The sequence below is a fragment of the Orbicella franksi genome, chromosome 9, assembly GCF_964199315.1.
Source record: "Orbicella franksi chromosome 9, jaOrbFran1.1, whole genome shotgun sequence".
Lineage (NCBI taxonomy): Eukaryota > Metazoa > Cnidaria > Anthozoa > Scleractinia > Merulinidae > Orbicella > Orbicella franksi.
In genome coordinates this window covers 16295235-16317567 of record NC_138153.1, presented here as the reverse complement: position 1 = coordinate 16317567, position 22333 = coordinate 16295235, and the positions used below count along the sequence as shown (strand labels likewise).

Here is a 22333-nt window from a genome sequence, read left to right as displayed (position 1 = left end):
TCTCGCTGATGAATGTATGTTGTTGCTCACGGGACGCGTAAGCATAGCTTCGAAATAAGTCAGAGGTTTTCACGTTTTTAAGCTTAATTTTTGCTTTGCAGGGAAGTGATTTTACTTTTCTCTGCCTCACGAATTTGACAATTACTGGCTTTATATTGTTTTCTTTGGAGTTTATGTGATATTCTATATAATCCGATTTGATTTCGACGTTGATGACTCCAATACAAGGTCGTCGGTTGATGTGTACGCGCCTTCAGGTACGGCCAAAAATTTCTACCGAGTTTTTACGTGAATAGTCATCCAGGTCATCGTATTTTTCGTCCAATTTATTCCTTTCTTCGATGTGATCGTTCAGCTTGATTCTTGTGTGGTTAAGCTCGTTCCCCCAACGTGTCATTTGCTTTCTCGGCTTTGGTAAGTTGCGTTTCAATCTTCTCCGTTTTCCTTTGATTGGCAATTAGGGCGGATTTCTACTCTAGAATTTCTTGCTTGAGTTCTTGGATTTTTAATCCCTGAGTGTCGTTGCGACTGTATAGTCTGCATCTCAACTCGCATCTCCTTGATATCAATTAGGTTTGGTTCGGGCTGAGTGGCTGCAACATCTGGAACCTCCGATCCTCATCACTATCCGCCATATTGGATCATTTCGAAGTGTTATCTCCTTCTTCCAAAGAAACTCTTACTTCTCTTTTGTGTTTTACACTAATCTTCTTCATTCAAATTGGCACTACACAGCATCACTCCGAGATGTGATTAAGGACAAAAATGCCAAGGAAATATTATAAAACGAAGGGAAATTATACTCCGCTTAAAAGCCACTTCCGACCATGTCGAGCTCACGCATGCTGTCAAACTTCTACAGTGGGGTAATCCATGAACCTTGTCCGTCGGGTGTCCATTAAGTATTAGCTGGTATTAAATACAACTTTTACTATCTATTCGTCACATATACCATATAACTTTAGTTCCAGTAGACGAAGAGCCACCTGTATTCACTATTGCCCAAGCGACATAGTAATGGATAATCTTACATCACCTGATGTCAGAGTTTACTGGCAGAAGCCTACAGTTACGGACAATTCGGGCGTCTCACCGACAGTAAGTTCCAGCAGGCAGTCTGGAGAAATTTTTGCTGTTCCAGGCTCGTATGAAGTGCTATATAACGCCATAGATGCGTCAGAGAATAAAGCAACATGCAGCTTCCGAATAACCCTGAAAAGTAAGTACGAAGCTAGCTTATTCCAAGCACCGCGCAAATATGCTCTTCAGTAACACTTGTCATGAGAAGTGTTACATTCGCTACCTCCACATCCCCCATAATACACCTTGTTTACCCCCAAAAATCTGAATAACCTTCGTTTCCCATTTCTCCTGGGTATTACTGTCGTCCCAAGAGAAACTGAAGACAATGATTATGCAAAATTTGGAGGGGGGGAGGCAAACAAGGTGTATTATGGGGAATGTGGAAATGGCGAATAATCAAACCTTCGTTGCAATGAACACTATATCGAGGCTTCTCTAATTAAGTGAGTAATCTTGATTCTTTCTGATTCGCCAATTTGTTGCTTAGCAATGACGTCATTAGTTTTTACACGTGAACACATATAGATAATGTTAGCGGCATATCATGGTCGCCAGAAGTTCAAGTTTCAGTTATCGTGCACAGTATGTGTTTTTAAGTAAATTAAGTTTTAAGCTACCCTTGGCTATTTATAATGGTAATAGGACTGAGTGGTGTCCAATTCGGTCTGTAATCATACGAGTGATTAACAAAATCGGACGACCGCGAATCGGGGGTCCGATTTGTTAATCACGAGTATGATTACGGACTAAATTGGACGACACGACGTCCTCTTTAATCAAAACTATGACAAAATTCGAGAAACGAACAAACCATCGATTGATCGCTGAACGATTAAACGTCGGTATGAATGTTGAAAAACACAGCAGTTTATCCAACATAGTGAACCGCAACAGCGCGCACAAAATGACGCGTACTGTCCAATTACAAGCATGACGCGTACAATTAATGCGCAAATCGGGCTGCTGAAAGCCAATCACGTTCGAGAATTTTGTTATAGTTTTGATTAATAATGGTAATAGGACTGAGTGGAGTCCAATTCGGTCTGTAATCATACGAGTGATTAACAAAATCGGACGACCGCGAAGCGAGAGTCCGATTTGTGAATCACGAGTATGATTACAGACTGAATTGGACGACACGATGTTCTGTTAACAATTACAATTTCCCACAAAAGTAAAAGTTTCATTTGATAAAGAGCTTCTTATTGTCATTTTAAATATCATAATTATAAAATATGGAGAACAGCTCGCAAAATGGCTGTGAAGTCTTTTTCAAAACAGTCACCAGAGACTAAACCTCCACAATTTTACAAAGTCAGTCTCATTCAGTGGTTACTATAGTGTTTTTAATCAATGTTGTCATTGGTGGATTTAGTGGAGTGGACTTAAAATGATTGGCTCATGTAACTGTCCTATTACAGGTGTCCGATTACAGCCAACTGTCCGATTACACCGTCCGATTACACTGGGCGATTACACTGGCCGATTACAACTTTGCAGATTAATTAGAGCAAAATAAAGTAGTTTATGCACCAATCACATTTGAGGCAATTGTAATTGTTATGATTAAAACTGCGAGCGGGAACCGATGTGTAAATACAAACTATTTTCTATGCTTGTTTTTTCCTTTGGACGTTTTTAACCTGAAGTACCTTTAGTCTCGGTTTTTCTACAACAGCCTATTGTCCTAAGTCCAGCACGTGGTAGAGCCCCAGTTTTCAAAGTTTTTATTTCGTCTTGTTTTAGTGACAAATTTTTATAAATTGTACTTCCCCTAGTTTAGGTTTCTATTTAACAGGCTCCCATAAGAATCTCTGGTAATTCAGTTAAAGTCCTTTCCTTGCTAGTAAATTCCCACATCGCTTGCAGTGGCGCACACGCAAGCACGTTTTTATGGCATCGTGCAATTTTATTCCTTTCAAGATTTTAAAGTGTAATCTTTTATTGTATTAGGACAGTTAGCGGTATGCATATCTGCTTGGGATCATTCATGATTTTAATTGTGTCTTTACTGAGAAGTTTGACTGGAAGTATTGTCACACCGCAGCTATGATTGGAATGTTTGCTATTATTGATTCGTGAATCTTGTCATCTTGTAATCTCTTATTATCTAGTAATTAGTTTATTCACTGCATTGTATCTCAGTTTACGTTCAATTATCGTCAATTAAATCATCATCAATCACGGCTGATTTTCCGTGATCTCTTGCGTTATTCGATTAGCAAAGCATCTCCCACTCACGCTAATCTCATCGCGACAAGTTGCCTAGCAACTGACAGTTCAGCCTTTCAACAGTCGCCGTGAACCTGGCGTTACATTCGTAATAATGTTGTCACAAAATTGCTAACATGGTTTTTTCTTTTTGTTTACAGTTAAAACTTGCCCACGGTCCGCAGCCCCTAAGAACGGAGCATTAGCTTGTCACAGGGATGGCTCGGATCATTTCTGTGTGGTGATGTGCAAGAATGGGTTCGACTTTGTATTCAATCCTCCTATGCTGTATTTTTGTTCAGCCGGACAATGGCAATTCTATGCCTTGCCTGGACAATCGTATTCGCGACAGCTTCCATGGCCTGACTGTTCAAGTAAGCCAATATTATTACTACTCCTTACTGTTAGTAAAGGTATACTGAAAAGAAAAATAACTAACTGTAAACTTGTTGACGTTGTATACACTAAATTGTTGGATTGGAACGGCAAAATTACCAAGCGTTAGATATTCTAAATTCAATTATTGTTCTAACGGACGATGGAGATCTTTTTTTTCCGATTTAAGCTTCATTCATGTTTTCCTCAATTTAATGAAACATTCAATCAAATATTACATTTGGCTTGACTTTGGCCAGAATGAAACACGACTTATTATGTTTTGGCTTTCTTTCAGACACCGTAAACCCGTCTTACTTCATAGTGTATGGATATCCCGACTTTTTCTTTGATGGTGATGCAAATGATCCTAACGTCCAAGCCGTCATTAAGACGAATTACATTTCCTTGATGACCTCTCCGTCGGTCCCTCCATTCTTCTGTCTGTGGCAGCCGCAACAATGCAACGCGCATAACGTAGAGGTCTTTCCTGGCTCCTCAGGTATAACAAAGTATAAAAAAGCGTAACATAATAAAACTGAATTAACCTTTTGTGGTAAATAATGTTTTGGGTTATTCCATTTCATAACATAAGCTTTGCATAACACTGAGAGTTTACCAGATTATCTAAAAATAATAAAACAGGAATGTCGCAAGAAACTGCGCTCAAGCAATTCCATTAGATTAGTGGTCCCGACCGAAAACGGCACTTTCCAAGATAATGCGTGGAAACTATTTAACAATTTATCAGAATTATTAAAACTGTAAAGATTACAGCGCCTTTTAAAGACTTTCAAGGAAATTTTTTATGTAATAGAGTACAGAGTGATTAGCTAATGTTACTGAAATTTCAAATCCGTTAGTATTTTTTTTTCTAGGATTACTCCATATTTTCACACATCACTCTTATTATTTTAATTGTAAAAAACGTATGTTTTTTTCAATTGTAAATAATGTAAGAGCCACAACAATTTATCAGAATTTATTTCTTTATTTAACATTATTTAATTCCTTACATGATTTCATTAATTTACAATATTGTGATAAAAAAAAATAAAATAGTTAAATAGATATTACATTATTATAGTTGCTTCTTGTTCAGGGGAAATTAAATAGAATAAAGAACTGAGATACAAATTTGTAGGGAGAACACTTTTCGTATCTACTGTGGTTATTCACACTTCTTACTATTCAAATACATACACTTCGAGCAATTATAATAGTTTCTTGCGTAGTTAATTAGATTATAACATATATTATGGTGAGTAGGCTGGGATAAATATTGAGATTAATTTTTTAATATTATTTGAGGAGATAAAAAATGATGTAAATTTGCTGGAGAGGGCGTTTTTTCGTGTTTTCTAGAGTTGTTCTATTTTGTATTTTAATAAGAGTCTGTTTACAAAGTCTCTAAGAATAATTGGTTTGTCGTTTAATTTGCAGCTACAAATATAGTACCTCATGAATAGCATCGTGTAGTTAAATTTCTTTACTAGCTCTTTATTATGCGGAACCTTGGTTCAACGTAAGAAATAATTCAGAATTAATTAGAAACTGTAAAGATTACGAACCTTTTGAAGACTTTCAAGGAAATGTTTTATGTAATGGAGTAGAGAGTGATTAGTTAATTTTACTGTTATTCCAAATCCGTTAGTACCTTTTTTCTGGGATTACTCCATATTTTCACACTCACTCTTATTATTTTAATTGAAAATCACGTAATTTGTTTCAATTTTAAATAATGTAAGAGCCACCTGAGTGGATCTCTTAAACAAACCATTATTATTATCATTATCATTATCATTATCATTATCATTATCATTATCATTATCATTATCATTATCATTATCAGTATCAGTATCAGTATCAGTATCAGTATCATTATCATTATCATTGTTATTATTATTATTATTATTATTATTGAGTGGTTTTCAATTAAGTGTCGTAAAACCAAACCCAATTCAAACCAATTACTTACCAATTAGACTACTAAGCCAATCTCAAACCGTAGCAAAACCAAAACCAAAACCACAGTATTTGCCAGATTACTTTCGACGCTCAAAAAAAAAAAAGTCCTCTTGAGAGGGGACATTTAACCGTACTGTTTTCTTTTTGAACTAAGAGAAAGTAGAACTCTCAAAACTAAATTATTTTGAGGTCAATTTACGTTGAAAAAACTCGTGCCGTACTTCCGGCCACGTCGGGTAGCAACGTGATCAAAACAACTTCATAATTCACCAGTGTGCGCTAACATTGTTTCGTATAACAAAAATTTCTCTTGTATATCTCGACAGATTTCTAACTTGAACACTGCTACTAACAGCTACGTTAATGCAGATTCTACAGTACATAACTATTTAATGGTCACGATGTGAAAATAGCTTACAAATCTTGCTGTATTGCACTCTAGTTCAGCTAGTTATTGTCGATTGCAACACGATCCACACATCTTTCAAATTCACAGTGCTAAGCGTCGCATGCAAGTAAATTTTTCTCTCTTCTAAATCTCCACAGATTTCTAAGTTTCATAGCCATATCAAAGCTAACTGAATGCAGGTTTCGGGGTTACGTAACGATTTAAAGGTCAAGATGCGTTTTATAGCCCAAAAATCACGCCGTATTTCACTCATGTTGTTGAATTGCAACATGAGCCAACTACGTTTCAACTTAACCATGCTAACCCTGTCATGTAAACATTTTTTTCTCCGGTACATCTCAACAGATTTCAAATTTAATACACCAATTGAAAGCTAAGTGAATGAAAATTTCTTACTAAGTTACGATCTGAAGGTCACGATGCAATAAAAAGCCAAAATATCATTCCGTATTTCACTAAAATAACCGTCAAATTGACTGTTAACCGTTTCAAACCACACGCTGTTTTTCAATTATTTTATCCAACATATATCCAGGGCATATCTCCTCAGAATTCCACGTTCATTGCGTCAGTTAAATCCTAAGTGAACACAGATTCCTAAGACATTTATGATAAGGAGGTTATGATGAGCTGAATACCTCAACTGGCCATTAGACTCAGTTTTTACCGCGTGGAAGAATCGTATCCAGGGCTGACAGGCGGCCCCTAAATTGACAGAAAACTGGCCCAAAAATGCACGAAGTATTTCTCCTTCCAGATTATCCCTTTATGATAACTTTCTCCCTGTGTTTTAAGCAACAGGGGCTATTCATTGCAGTGAAATTCCCCTTGTTCACACACCACGACTAGCTCCACTAGTCGACGCCATTTTGAATTTATCGAATTCAAACTTGAAAAATTCCGCCTGAACTTTTCAAGTTTCGATCGAAACGTAGCACATGCGCAGTTCATGGTATTGTCCCTTTAATGCAATTTCGAAGATCCTTGTTTATTTTTGTTGGTTGGATGCATTTACGGGTTAAATTTATCTGATTTAATGACGATGACGATGACGATGGCGATGACGACGGCGACGAAGACGATGACGGTGACGAAGATGACGGTGATGATGATGATAATGATGATAAAGAGGACGATGTTGTTGACGGTGATGATGATGATGACGACGATGTTGATGACGGTAATGATTATGACGATGACGACGATGACGGTGACAATGATGATGATGATGATGATAAAACAACAACGCCAAGCGAATAATTTATCAAAAGAATTCGTGTTATTGCATGCTTAATTTGTGCAACGATTAATAAAGCAGTCGAATCCAAACGAACTGTTTATAACTAAACTGTTCACCGGGTAATTGAAGCTGTAATGACAATCTCAATCTTCATTCTCATAAATAAGAATTAAAATATTAAATGTTTGGAAATCTAAAAATCGTTAGAAAACTTCCGCATTTAGCGCTGCTAGGTGAACGGCATAAGTACTAAAACTGCGAAAGCTGAATCTTGAATCTAAGGACTTCGTCACTCTTGTAAATTAAAAAGTTTCCCTAATTCGCAATTAATTTTATAGGAAACGGCATGAAAAGAAATCCTAAAAATTTTAAGAAAATGAATGTTTAACAATTAGATTATGAACTTGAGATTTCTATTCAATAATCTTGCCATCTGAAAGTGTAACTGTTTACGGGATCTCATGGTTATTCAACAATGTAAGGTTTTTAAGTCATCCTTCGTTTAGTCTTCTCGGGAGCTGAATTAACTGGCGATATTTTAAAATCTTCTTACGAATGTTAGCAGAAATGGGCAAATGTTGATAATATAGATGTAGACGACCGCCAGCCACTGTACGCTACTGGCTCATAGGGTACGATAGCTCAGCCAATCCAATTACAGTATCTGCATTATATGTAGTATACTAGCAGTATTCATCTAATATATATTAGTAGAATTCTACTAGTACACTAATGCAAATGCTGCAATCTGAATGGTTGAGCTACTCGTATACTATCAGCCATTAGAATGCAGTGGCTGGAGGTCGTCTGTAAAATAACGACGTTTTCTCGTTTTTGCGAAGTTACGGAAGAACATTTAAATACAAATGAGAAGACTAAACTGAAGGACGTTCACTGTTTCGTGACTAGAAAATGCTGAAAAACCTGATGAGCGAGCGTACACAATAGGAAATTCCAAACGACAATTCAGTCCGCACGATTTTTCTAAAGTGTAAAGTTAAATAAGTTAAATAAGATATATAAAAACAATTGGAAATGGTTAGCGGCCTCATCAACTATCACCTCATAGAAATCTCGAGCTCATTATCTAATTGTTAAATAGAAATCTCGAGCTCATAATCTAATTGTTAATTAGTTATGCAGCGCTTTTGACCGTTATGCCATGGAATATCCCACAAGTCACTTGTACTTTCTCGGCACATACCAAGTTAATACAAGTGGCAAGTGTGGTATTCCATGGTATACCACGAGAGAGCGTTGCATAACTATCTTATACCATGCCATAGAAAATACAGTGGACAACACAATCATGCTAAACGTGAGGCACATGATGGGAAGGTCGGGTGCAACACTAGGGAGCTTATAAGCAACGACGACCACGACACCGAGGACGACGCCTAGAAAAAATGAATTTATATTTTACAAGTGAAATTCGCTAATGGTTCTAAACACCTGCTCAGGCTAAATATGCAATGACAACGTTCAATTCCAAATGAAATATGAAAAATTAGCCGTCGTCGTCCTCGTTCCTTAGGCGACCCAGAATCTTGTCATTTCACGTTGTTGTTTTGCAGAGGACGGCTAAGAAATGAACAAAGATTATAACGCACGTGCACAGCTATTGCTTTGCTCATTAAACCTCTTGTTTGGTGAGGTTTGCGTTGCCGTCGTCGTCGTGGTTTGCTTAAGCTCCCTACTGTCAAATATACAACGTTGACGGCTTTCCTGTATTCTGATTGGCTGTATTTTCTATGGCAGGGTATAAATATATATTCACTATAGACAACGTTAGGATGGTGTGATTTGGAAATCTGTTGGGACTGCATGAGGAGACTAGCTTGAGGCACTCAAATCCATAAGCTTCCATAAATTGAAGGAGTCGTATCCAAACTAGCTTGTACGAAGGTCAGAAGTGAGATGCTGTTGGTATATCAAACATTTCGTGCAATACCAGGACTCAGTTGCCGTTCTCAAAAACACCATATCATAACTCAACTCTAAGGCGTTTTATTTTCTTTTTTTGCTTTGTTGCAGCTTGAATCATCAGCTCAGAAGCACGGTGAAGCACAACTGGTAAAACTGGACCTTGCAAGAATCTGCTGAATCGATTCTGGAATTTAATTTGATGTACTTGCGACAGAAATAAATGTCCTTTGCTCTAAGAGGTCTCGTTTGAATTTTTTTTGTTACCGTGTTAGTCGTTACAGACACCTCTCCCATGCAATAAGACTGTCATTAGATAATTTAATAAATCTATGAAAAGTGAAGTGTTTGGGAATCTTTGAAAAGTCGCCAGATACCTTCCGCACTAGTCGGATCCAGCATCTCGGAACATGGTTCTTGCTCGCCTTGCATTGCAAGTTTAACTTTGTTAAAACCGCTAGTAATTGGAATAAATCGGAGAGTATCTTAGAGTTGTTGTGGCCCAATATTATTACGATGGCAGTTGTGACTGATGGAGTACTATCGACGACGAATTCAAGTCATTTGAGTGTTCAAAGGTTATTCAGATATGATTGATAATTGTTTCAGCGGTCATCACTAGTACCTATAATTACTACGTTCGTTAATTAAGAAATCACCTTTAATTTAAATGACTGTTTCCCGAGTTATTTGCTATAAAATAAAACTTAAATAAACTTCAAAAAATAATAATATCCAGGATCACTTTGAGGTCAAATCATCTAAAATTAAAAAATTGAAGTCTCAACATCCCATAAGACACAAAATTGGCGTAACAATAGTACAACACTACTAAAAACAGTAAAGCACGCAGTCTGAGAGTTTTAAATTTCCCAGGTAACCCTCGATCGTACCAACGTCATTAGTAAGACATACAAGAATTATTTTGCGTTATATAGATAACCCTCAGCTCGCTCTGCAATAGGATATTTTTTTGTTTTTGTGGTTATGACGTCACAGGACCCCTATAAGTCCGCAATCTTGGATTTCATTATTTTCTCAGTCTCAGCTTCACTAAAAAAAGACCGTCAGCACAGGTCCCCCAACTTATAATAAAAACAGTTGAAAACTGTGCTGTTCAGCTCATCGGTCAGTGACAATCGATCATACGCCTTACCTTCTCAAACTCTTTTTTTTATTTGCTCGAACAATTACAACAATTACAATTAAACTCACACTACAGTTACAAAAAAAAGTCCACGGAGTACGTTTCTACGCATTACAGTCTACACATTACATACAACCAACTTACAGTATGTTGCTTACAGAAAAAAGTACTTTAACTAACAGCTTTGGGTTAACACTTAGGACAGTGTTTGAACACATTTCCAAACACCTCGAGTTTCATCAAAAATTCTCCACTTCGCGTCATTTTTTCAACTCTTTTCTCGGTGTTTGGAAATGTGATCAAACACTGGCTTTTAGACCAAGAGCTGCCGGTGTTCACTCATTGTCCAAGCGAAATCGTAAAAGATTATGCCATAACTCCTAAAATCTGAGTTGTCTGAAAGTTTCCATTGAGTTACTCTAACAGAGTCGATAAAAGTGCCGTTTCTGGTCACTGACCTGTATATTTTAGCAAGATGTATAAGCCTTTATCAGTTGAAAAAACCGCTTGATGATACGCGCGATTTAAAAACTGTTTAAAATTGAAACGTTGCGCGTGCTGTATGCGCGTGACATCAAGAGAATTTTAAGTGCGTGCCAAGCACTTGTAGACTTCGGGGATGACTATGTGATCATTCCCAGCATTCGGGTCTTTTACAGGCATCCAAGCTTCTGGAAAAAGCCGCTGATGATAATGTGCCTCATACCCGACGACTTCAACGTTTTCAAAATCCCTGTGATGATGACATTCGTGAACATGGCACGCAAGTTTGGAGTTATGATCGAACATCAAGACAGCCTTTTTGTGCTCGGAAACCCGCATCTTCAGCATCCACAACATTGACTGGGACTCTGCTCAGTACTTAACCTACAGTACAAACTATTTTCAACGACTGACTCTGGAAAGCTGGTACACTAACCTAGAACAAACGCCTCTTAACAGATGTCAACAACTACCGGCGCCTTACAAACAACTTATCCATGACGGAAACGAAACCGACAAACGGACTTCTAACAGACCGACTTAACAATACACGGACAAAAAACCGACCTATTTGACTAACAATAGACGGATCGAAACCCACCAATGACTGATGACAAACTTTACACGAGTCTTTCAGCCAATACCATCATGACTATACTGACCAATCACGTTCAACGGACCAGACTTATAACATCATCGACTGACAAACGCTATTCACTTGACTCTGAAGATGACTTCCGCTCAGGTTGTCGAAACGTCAGTCACCAACAACGGTTCTTTTCAGAACTACACGCACCCGGACGATCACACTATACGAACTACTGATACTCCTGGGTTCAAACCATTTACTATCACTTGAAAATTGTTGGAAAAAGAGGGTTGTTCGATGATAAAAATCTTTTTACACATTTTTTACAACACTTGAAAATGTCCGGGGGATATTGTACACTACAACGTCTTATAACTTACTGATGCAAATATATGACCCAAATGATAAGCCTGAGCACTGCTTTTGTGAACAATTTAAGCATGTTTTGCTACCGGTGCTTAGTTGTTTATGCATACAGTAATCAATCTCAGCAGTCAAATTTCTTACTGTTATTTTCTAGCTTTCTCGAAGCCCAACCATGCAGTGATCGAGTTGAGTCAGTATTCATTACAGTGTTCAATAGTACATCATACATCACATCAAATCACATTTCATTATCACTAACATTCCTTTAATACTATATTCTTAATCAATTCTATTTTTATTTTCCCCAAGGTCTTTATTTACAGGGAAACTGATGAACATCCAAATTTGTGGCTTTATCCACAAAATTAGTGACATGAGAGCACTAGCACTGAAAGCTCCTACTTTGAATTCCAAGTGCAAACTTTGCTCACAAAAGTTGAAGTAATAGAAGAAAAGCATCCAAGCCTCAAAGAAATGCAAGATAAGAGAGTACCAATAAATATTGATAATGTCCAAGAAATCATAGGTAAACGAAGAGCATTCGAGGAGGTGTACACAGCTGGTTAGAACAATATCTTGAATAACACCGCATGTTGTTAATTAGTAACATGACCATTCCTTTTCACAGATGCCCTTTAACCTTTCTCAATTTCAACAAATGTGAGGCTTCCAGGCTACATGTATATCATACAGTAAAGGCTAAGATCCTACAAAAAAGTGATTGTGAAAGAATTAATGTTAGGGGGGAAAAGGCTGATGAAGATTGATTTTGACATTTGCAGATGAAACACTAAGCGCATAGTAAATTCACAAATAGGAAAGTCTTACATTATTGAAGGCATTAGTATGCATAATTTTAATTATACGTCATACCTCACCACATACAATGTATACATGTACCAGCAAACACAGTACCGTAAAGCAAGTGGATGTGATCACAATTAGTATTGAACCAGGACACCGAGAATCATCTGGTAAAGTTAATGTGGCCTCAGTCATGCCAAATAGTATGTACTTATTATAAATCAACTCTGTATGTTACACTCTACTCAATCTCGCACAGGAACTACTACAAAACTACAATGACAACACGTTTTCTCATCGATCCTCGTTTCGTTTTCATTCTCTCCAACGCGTGGGATTTTCGATCCCATAATAATAAGTAACCTGGGGCTGGGCCCAGTCCCTCACGTTCTACTTGTAACACACTCCCCTCCAACAGAAATGTCGTCCCGACATTATAACAGGAAATACAAAACCAAAAAGAACAATAGTTAGGAGGGAGCGTCAGTTCTCATCATGTTTCAAACTGAATACTTATTGTGGCAGTTCCATTATCCGCAGGTTTTGTCTTTAACAGTTTGTAACTAGAGGGAAAATCCAACACAAATTTCGCTTATGAGTTAAATCACAGAAGGCGAGCAACAGGTCTGCTTGTCCATGGTTAATACTCGGAGTAATCAGTTGTGACTTCAGGAGTGTTCATTACTGGTTTGTCCATATGGGCTGTGGTATATACTGCAGCTGTGGAATAAATGGGATGTGCGGGGTGCAGTGAACACACCGGCAGTGAGGTACAAGCCAGTTGGCCATGACTTGGTAGGGAAGTATCACCTGAGGGCATTGAATTGCGTTTACTACTGGGTTTAAACGTTGGTACTCGGGTACCCCCATCTGACTGTAAGTCAGAATCCGAGGGGGTCGTCTCTCCCTTCTAGGTCGCGTAGCTCCCTCTAGGTGTTCCTCTGAATCTGAATTGTCACTTTCCTCAGGGGCCATATCAGTCGCATCTAGAACGGATGAATTTGGCACTGATGAGTCACCAGTGTCCACTTGTGGGTCAGGTTGGTCCCTGGTATCTGACATAGTGGCACAATCTTCATTATCACAGTGGTCCTGTGGGTCCATAGGAGGGGTGTCTACTTCCGCCGGAAAGGCTATTTCATGGGTGACTGGAGAGGACAGTGTGTTCATCTTATACTCATCATCGGAACTCTCTCCAATGTCTTCAGGCTGAGGTGGCACTCTAGGTCTTAGTTGGGTGGTCTTGGATGATGCTCTCGTTGGTTTAGGCAGTGGTAAAGCATCACAAGGAAGTAGCAAGTTACGGTGTAACACTCGTTGTTTCCCACGGCCAAGTTCTGGCTTTACTCGATAGACTGGACTATCAGATATGCGTTCCTCAACTACATAAATTTGCTCTTCCCAGTGTGAACGGAGCTTTCCAGGTCCTCCCCTTTCTGAAAGGTTTCTAACAAGTACGCGGTCGCCGGGGAGTAGGACTGCTGCGGAAGCCTTCTTGTCGTAATACACTTTACTCCTGGCTGACGATTTCTGGGTGTTCCTAGATGCTAGGTCGTAGGCCCGTCTCATATCTGCTTGCCACGTCTTTACATAGTCCTGGTAATCACCCTGTTGAAGGTCGTTGTCTAGGTCAAACAGCAAATCAACTGGTAATCGTGGGGAACGGCCAAACATCAGGTAAAATGGCGAGAACGCAGTCGTTTCGTGTCTTGTGCAGTTGTACGCATGTATAAGCTTGTTTAAGGAATCTTTCCAGTTCGATTTCTTTTCCTCCGGGAGGGTCCTTAGCATCGAGAGTAACGTTCGGTTCATGCGTTCTACCTGGCCATTGCCCTGTGAGTGGTATGGAGTGGTTCGCGAGCTGGCAACTCCACTGAGACGTTCTAGGTTGTGGAACAATTTGTTTTCAAACTCACCACCTTGGTCGTGATGTATTCGTGCTGGGAAACCGAACCTTGGGATAAACTCATTGTAGATCTTCTCAGCAGCAGTGCGGGCCGTCTTGTTGCGCGTTGCATAGGCTTGGGCATATTTGGTAAAGTTATCAACAATCAGCAGTACATATTCATATCCACCTTTGCTCTTGTCCAGATGCAGAAAATCAATGGAAACTACTTCAAAGGGTGCTGATGTCATCAGGTGCATCATAGGTGCTTTCGTGACTGTGTTTGATTTCTTCTGTTTGATGCATCTGCAACGTTGTGTCACAAAATACTCTATGTCACGGTACATATGTGGCCAGTAGAAGCGGGACCTTGCAAGTTCTGCGACTCTCTCCACTCCAAGGTGTCCCATCCCTGTGTGTAGTTCTTTAAGTACCACTGGGATGAAGTTGTGTGGCAGAACTAATTGTATCTTAGAGCTTGTTCTTCGTCGCAGGATACCATGTTCATCAACTTCCAGTTTCTTCCATTCTCTCATAAGGTTGGTAACTCCATGGGGTTCATTCTTCAGTTGGCCACCACCCGGTTTGATCCCGTGTGTCTTGTAGTAAAGCACGCGGCATATAGCACTATCCGAGTGCTGTGCCTCCTTGATTTCACTAGGGCTGAAGGGTTTTAGATTCAGATCCTTTAATGTCGGTTCAGGAGTTGTCAAGTCTGCGGCAATTGCCGTAACCCATGGGATTGTGCCTTTTGCCTGTTCCCTAACTGCTTCCACGGTTGCTTCAAGGACATCTTTGGGTACTTCCTCTGTACAATCGCTCATATACTTGTCTATGTCCAATGGGATTCTTGACAGAACATCCGCGTCAACATTAGTCTTGCCCGGTCGGTACTTGATTGTAAAGTTATAATCCGCTAACTCGGCCACCCACCGATGCCCCGTGGCATTCAACTTTGCTGATGACATCACATACGTTAACGGGTTATTGTCAGTGAAAACAGCGAAGGATGGAGCATAGAATAAGTAATCCCTGAATTTGTCAGTAATTGCCCACTTTAGGGCCAAGAATTCTAACTTTCCTGAGTGCAAGTGGTAGTTCCGTTCCGCGGGCGTCAATGTCCTTGAGCCATAGCCAACAACTCTCAATTTCCCCCCTTGTTCTTGGTAGAGCACCGCCCCAAGTCCTTCGCTTGAGGCATCCGTGTGCAGTACAAATGGTCGTTCAAAGTCAGGGTAAGCCATTACCCCTGGCTGCATAAGAAGTTCAATTAGGAAGTTTAATCGCTCTTGGTGTCTTTCATTCCACGGGATTTTGTGATTTGATGACGATTGTCCTTTCGATGTCGACAACTTCCATTTGGGGTGCTCTTTCTGTTCTTTAGCTCTGCTGGGCTGGTCACTGCATTCTTTAACTGAAAGTAGGTCATAAAGGGGTTTGGCTAATCTGGAGAAGTCGCGAATATATTGCCGGTAATAGCTTATGAAACCCAGGAGTTTGCGCAATTCACCAACAGTTCTTGGTTTAGTTTCCTTAAGGGCTGCCACTGCTGCAACGTCTGCTGAGTCCATCGTGTAGCCATCTGCTGAGACTATTCTGCCTAAGTAACGAACACGGGGCTTAAACAACTCACATTCTTTGGCTTCAGGTTGATAGCGGAGCTCCGGCGGCCCGAAGGGCCGCCAAGCGGAGCCCCATACCTATATAGGGAAGAAAAGGAAACCCATGAATTGATTTTCTCATGGTTATCATGGCTAGCGGTATTGCTCGTGGGCGCGTACGCACGACGGCGACGACGACGACGACGGAGTCGTGCAAGATGGCGGCCATACTCCAGCTAATAGGTTGACAGAGACATGCACCCTCGGTTTGTAGCGGGAGAATGCCATTTTTCTTGGTGGGATGTTTAAGAAAAACGATAGCGGAGGTTGATCTAATATTTTTAAGACAGGGTTGCACTGAAGCAAAAAACAGAAAGCAAGAATTAACAGGCAAAGAAGTAGCGAAGAAGATCGCGAAAAAGACTGAGCGGGCCAGCGCTGGGGAAGGAGGCGAAATAGTACTGAACAATGCCGTGAATTATAGCTAGTCAAGGGCTAGAGAAACGAGGTGAAATAATACCGAACAATGCCGTGAACCAAAGCTAACGAGGGCTATAGAAAGGAGGCGAAAGTACCCGACAAATTGATTAAGAAGACTGCCGAACTCCCCATGGCCAAGTTCAAAATTCGCGCGAACGTGATGCTGTGCAGCCGTGCAAGAAAATTCAGAAGTCACCTGATTTGGTCAGGTGATGAACAAGAGAAATCAAACGTACCCGAGTGTTTTAGGGAAATTACAAAACAGTAAACGTAGCGGAAAGAAGTGGTTGATTCGTTGATCTATCGAAAATATAACTTCAGTTCAGTCTTCACAGCTTTTTCTGCAAGTTTCTGCCTGGAAGATTTACACTGGCCGAACTGAATTGCCAACTTGCGGTAAGTGACTTTTGTTGTTGCGTTTGCTATGAAAATTAACAAGTTGCCTCGGCGATATAAGCTTATTTTCAATTGGAATCCATTAAAAGTCTTCCTTATTTGAAGCCATGCTGTAAGAGATTTTAAAAATTGCATCGTTTTAATTTCGCTCGTCTCTAAAAAAGAACACGTGGGTCGCTTTGGAGGTTGCTGTAAGTTGTAAACAAATTAGGTTTTCTGTCGATTTTCGTCGTCAACTTAAGCTTATAACCTCACATCTAAAAATAAGCTTAACCAAAACCGTACTTGTAAACACGGCCGGGCGAGTTTGAAGTTTTCTCTGAGTTAGTTAGCACTGCCGCTTCGTAGACTGCTAAAATTTCTTCTTCTGTTGTTGAAAACCAAGGAAAGTCTACAAACCATTTTAAGCCGAAGCGAACAGGATTTGGTAAATTTAATTTTGTTCCTATGTGAATATTTGCATATTGTGATTACAAAGTATGGAGATTTCCTCGTTTTGTTAGTTCAATTTATTCGGTTTGGCGAAATGCTTTTGTGAATTCCGAGGCTAATTTGGTTGAAGACTGGTAAAGCTACTGCCAATAAAATGACTGCAAAGCTAAATTAAGCCGTCGACAAAAATACAGACTCTCAGTAATATTCAAATTTAAGCGTGAATAATTTTTAAACTTTAACACCGCAAGCTTAAACGAATTTTCTGTATCGTCTCTTTTATTCGGTCACCTTTCATTGAGAAGGGATTTGCTGTTGATACTCGAGCTCAGATGTAGTGATATGCATCTTGTGTTTATAATGTAGATTTCCTCGTTTTATTTTGTTGTCTGTCCAATTAGTTCGGTTTGGTGAAATGCTTATATAGTCCAAAATGTCGAGTAGACGATTATGCATAGCAATCCTGTCTGCAAATAAAGCTCTGCTTTGATTTTGATTGGCTATTTCATTTTATTTGTGCCATTGCTTTTGGTTGGGGGTACATGGACCCTATTTTCTTAATAAGAGGTTATTCCCCAATGCGGTATTTACACTTAATATGGAAATCTTCCTAAAAAGTGAGATGGTACTAATTAACTCGGTAAATTGAACAGTGTAATAGAAGTTCTTGCCCTGACCATTTCTCGGTAATAAGAATAACTTTTACATACATATATACACAATTTAGTTGGAGAGAGCGTTCTCCTCTCTCTGCTCTCTTCTTCACACTAATTTTTTTATTAACTAACTTATTAAATGAATGTCACTGACTGTCTTCTTTGTTGTGCATGCATACTTTTTTGCTCGTCGAAGAAAGTTTCAGTTTCTTCCTGGCTGTACAGTTTCCTTTCTCCTGTCCTGTACCAATTCGTTTGTGATATAACTTTGTGAATTCTCTATTCTCCTTAAATTTTATCTCATCAGGTTGATAGAATGCACTCTCAGAGTGTTCCATCATTGTCTTCAGTCGCTACAATTTTCCGGAAAAAAGCAATAGTTTTCTTAATTTCCTTTTACTTTGGGTTAGGACTTTTTGGCATGCCTGTAATTGGCCCATGGGCATTACAGGAGAATAATTTTCAAGTAAAGAATTACATTCGTTTTAGTGTTGAGTATTTTAAATTGTTATGAATTAGGCATTTATTTTTATTTTTTATTTTTTACATCTTTTATTTTAGTCGCACGCAATGATTTATGATTTTACTGAGGTATACCCTGTAAATGGAAATAATGCACTGGAATTGGCCAATCAGAGTGTGCATTATATTGGCTTTAAACACAAACCATATACAATAAATGACTTGTATGTAAATGGTATTTTTATTACAGAGAACTGGACAGGGCAAGAACTTCTTCTTTTGTGAATTTATATATTAATTCCTCTCAGTGCTGTCAAAATGTCTCAGGAACCTTCATTTCTGATAATCTATTATTTTCCGCCATACCTACAGCACAGAAGCTCACCAAATCCTAACTGATAACTAACATGTGTGTATCTCTAGCCTTTGCTGTGTGCTACATGTATATTCTGTTGTGCTGCCTTAACTGCTAGAAACAATTTTGACAGAGCTGTTACAACAGTTTCATTTAAATTGAATTCCAGTAACAGCGCTACATGTAGTAGTGTTATTGAGTATGAACTTTATGGAGGATTTTAAATTTTTATTTTTTTATGATTACAGACGACAACAAAATATACATGTGTATACATAACCTGATGTTGGTGTTGGTTACAAACCGTAGTTCATAATGGTCATCCTATAACAGGTAAGGGGGAAAAGTTCAGAGAGTTTAGAACATTTCTTCCCCCAGCACACCTTCTGTCTATAGGTGCAATAATTGAGAGGTTATATATACTAAGAGTAATGTAAAGTTACTGTATAAACTTAGCATTAAAATCTGACATTTGAACGCATCCTTTGCTAAAATTAGTCACGATTTAATTGTTATCACTCCCTGTGAATTCATAGAGATTCCAGAGGCAAATTATCACCTAATGTGGAAGTCCTGTCTTCGAGTGAGGGAAAATGACACGAAAGAGATACAATGAAATTAAAAAGAATTGTGAATGTTGATATGGTGTACATTATACATCATGTAAAGGTATTTGGTGAGTGCCAAAGGCATAACATTTCATGTATTACTTTTTCAGGACAAATTATATAACAGTGATGTTTTAAAAGGTGTGATCAGAAAAATAATGAGTACATTGTCCAGGCAGCACCAGTTTATGGACGGCACATGCAGACAGTAAGAGGAACTGTAAGCACTACCACTAAGTTAATTTTATGCTTATGACTTCTTGTTCTTGAATTTTGTGTCATTTCATCACAAGAATAGGTAATGAAAGATGCAATAGTTGTTGCAATATATTTTTGAAGGAAAACTTATAAGTCTGCCTATGCTGGATAACAGCCATGTGTAAACTGAATGTGAAGCAAACACTCTGTTAAAGATGGGGCAGCCCTAAAACCCAGAAACCGGAATCCGGAATCTGGAACCAAAAACCAGAATCCAGAAACTGGAAACCGGAATCCGCAAATCAAAGAAAATAAGTTCTTCAAATACACGAAAATTGTTTTGCTTAGCTTTTCGACCGTAAAAAGTAAGCTGCCAAGAAAAAGGACCTCAAACTTAACCTTTTTTGAAACAAAAATTCCCCGACTGTTGAAATCGTGCAACCGTTATTTTAGTGAGGGCTATGATTATGAGAATCTCAGTAAAGTGCATCTTAATTTTATTCCAAGCACCTCGAGAGTGTCTAAAATAAGCTTGCTGGTAATTGCCATTTTGTTTAATAAGTGATCTTCAATTTACCGGGAGTATAAATTTATCCTTTGTGTCTAGTAGAGACTGAACAAGATAGAAAATGTCAGAGAGAACAGGATATCCGTCAGTGGCAGCCCCCTGTACATTGATGGTCATGCCCCCCACTTTCGAAGTCCAAAGGCTAACCCATTTGGTCTAAATATGAAATTTGATTTTTCCAACAGATACCAGACCAATTCCAGATTAACACAATTTCCACACTGATACTGTGACAAATCAGCCTTTCATATTCTTGGCAGCCATCATATTAAAACAATTTGTAGAAATGTTGCACACTTACTTCCGTCTGCTTCTCACTTGCTAACAGATCAGACCACATGTTGTTAAAAGATGCTAAAAGACTGCCAGAAACTCACCGCAATAGCCTATAATAGCTTGTTGTTAATGTGCTGCTCACCAGTCTTCTCAGAGCAATTTGATCTAGACAAGAAGCAGGCTCTCACCAGGGCCAGCTTGAACAAAAGATGGGTAACTTAGCCTATGAGCAGGCTCTCGTGTTTGGGCTGGCAGCGTGAGTGGCAAAGCCACATGAAGGCTCTTGGTGACATGCCAATGCAGAAAAACACTAGACACCTATTTAATAATAATAATAATTGTCGCGGCTAATCGCCATCGCAAAGTACAGCAATGACGCAGCTCAACGAGGTTGAACCGAAAGCATACATTGGCGCCTCTGGCAGCCGCTGTACGGTCCATGTGTGACCTTGGAGCACAGCTTACAGCCAGCTGGAATCAGCTGTTTGTTGGTTTTTGCTGAGGGAGGAAAACCGGAGAACCCGGAGAAAAACCCTCGAAGCAGAGAAGAGAACCAACACAAACTCAACCCAGTTATGGTGTTGGGTCCGGGAATCGAACCCGGGCCACATTGGTGGGAGGCGAGTGCTCTCACCACTGCGCCATCCCTGCTCCCCCCATTTAGCCTGCTCAGACACTAGAGACAGATACTAGAGCCTGCTCGTAGGCTATGAGTAACTCTATCCACCCAAAAAATCAGTAACCCTGACTGGATAGTGATGTACCCAATGGATAGCTTTATGCAGCTTTTGAACAACCGGGCCAGATATATAGCTAAGGGTTGTTCAGAACTAGTCAATAATTTTTTAGCAATTACAGTCTGTGGCTGAAGCAAAGCCAAGAAAATGAATAACAAAAAAATAATTTTTGCTCATATTTATTTATTAGACATTGCTGAAGTGAATTATTTCTATCATCATTCATAATATCTGGATTCCAGATTCTGGTTTTTGGTTCCGGATTCCAGATTCTGGATTCCGGATTTCGGTTTCCAAATTCAGTGTTTTAGGGTTGCCCCAGATGATGTATGAGCATATGTTAATCTTGAATAATCTGAAATTTCAGAGAGTTTAAAAATATCATATCATATCTGTGATGGTTCTGAGGTGGAGGGCTGTTACATGTACATGTAAATGTCTCATGCACAATTTTTCACTCGTTATGATTCAGGTGCAGATAGTTTCTGTATCTGTTGATGTGCAACAATCTACACCAATATTTCAACCTAATAATGTACAGTGTATATTAATTAACCAAATTATGCTGTTTTTAGTTGACCAGTGCTACTACATAGTAATGTGATGTTGAAGGGCACAAATTTAAAAACACGCCCAGTGTCAACTTGTCAAATATATGAACTGGCCAGACAGTGTAGATTACAAAATTCTCTGAAAGGTAAGATGTTTCTTAAACACTATTTTGTAATTAATGATTTCTCAGACATTGTTTTCTTCAAGAAAAGATTCATACCCCACATGGAGGTGTTTTCTCTATTAGAGCTCTTGATTCCTGATACTTTAATTTGGAATTTCTAAAGACTGGCCATGAATGGGTGTTGGGTGTGAATATCTTCTGGAACTGCACATTCATTCATTGAGTAAGCAAGAACATCGGTATTTATCCTGACAAACTCTGATTTTCTTCTGGAAGCTGAACTCATATACAGTTGTACAGTTATATGTACAACCAAACAGCCTGGATGACCCTGTGATTGGGACTGTGCACATTGTTGTAACCCTCAATGTTCCAGTTTCTTGTTTGAAGCAAATTGCATTTGCT

At 39.0% G+C, this 22333-nt stretch overlaps 1 protein-coding gene and 1 long non-coding RNA gene across 2 annotated transcripts; both read left to right on the top strand.

Moving 5' to 3' along the window:
* Positions 1 to 91: 91 nt before the first annotated feature.
* LOC145497374 (sushi repeat-containing protein SRPX-like) lies at positions 92 to 3799 on the top strand. The gene is made up of 2 exons (XM_081477191.1): positions 92 to 1219; positions 3456 to 3799. Exons 1-2 carry the CDS (start codon positions 1018 to 1020, stop codon positions 3797 to 3799), a joined length of 546 nt encoding a protein of 181 aa, XP_081333317.1. The 5' UTR covers positions 92 to 1017.
* Positions 3800 to 3885: 86 nt separating this feature from the next.
* LOC145497098 (uncharacterized) lies at positions 3886 to 9501 on the top strand. Its single transcript, XR_014050647.1, has 2 exons — positions 3886 to 4171; positions 9321 to 9501. It is a non-coding gene; the product is annotated as an uncharacterized LOC145497098 (long non-coding RNA).
* The last annotated feature ends 12832 nt before the right edge of the window (positions 9502 to 22333 follow it).

Excerpts from the sequence above, each read along its gene's own strand:
- LOC145497374 (XM_081477191.1), top strand. The coding sequence starts at position 1,018 with ATGGATAATCTTACATCACCTGATGTCAGAGTTTACTGGCAGAAGCCT. Across the intron at positions 1,220-3,455 it reads CTTCCGAATAACCCTGAAAA|TTAAAACTTGCCCACGGTCC; the intron begins GTAAGTACGAAG and ends TTTTGTTTACAG.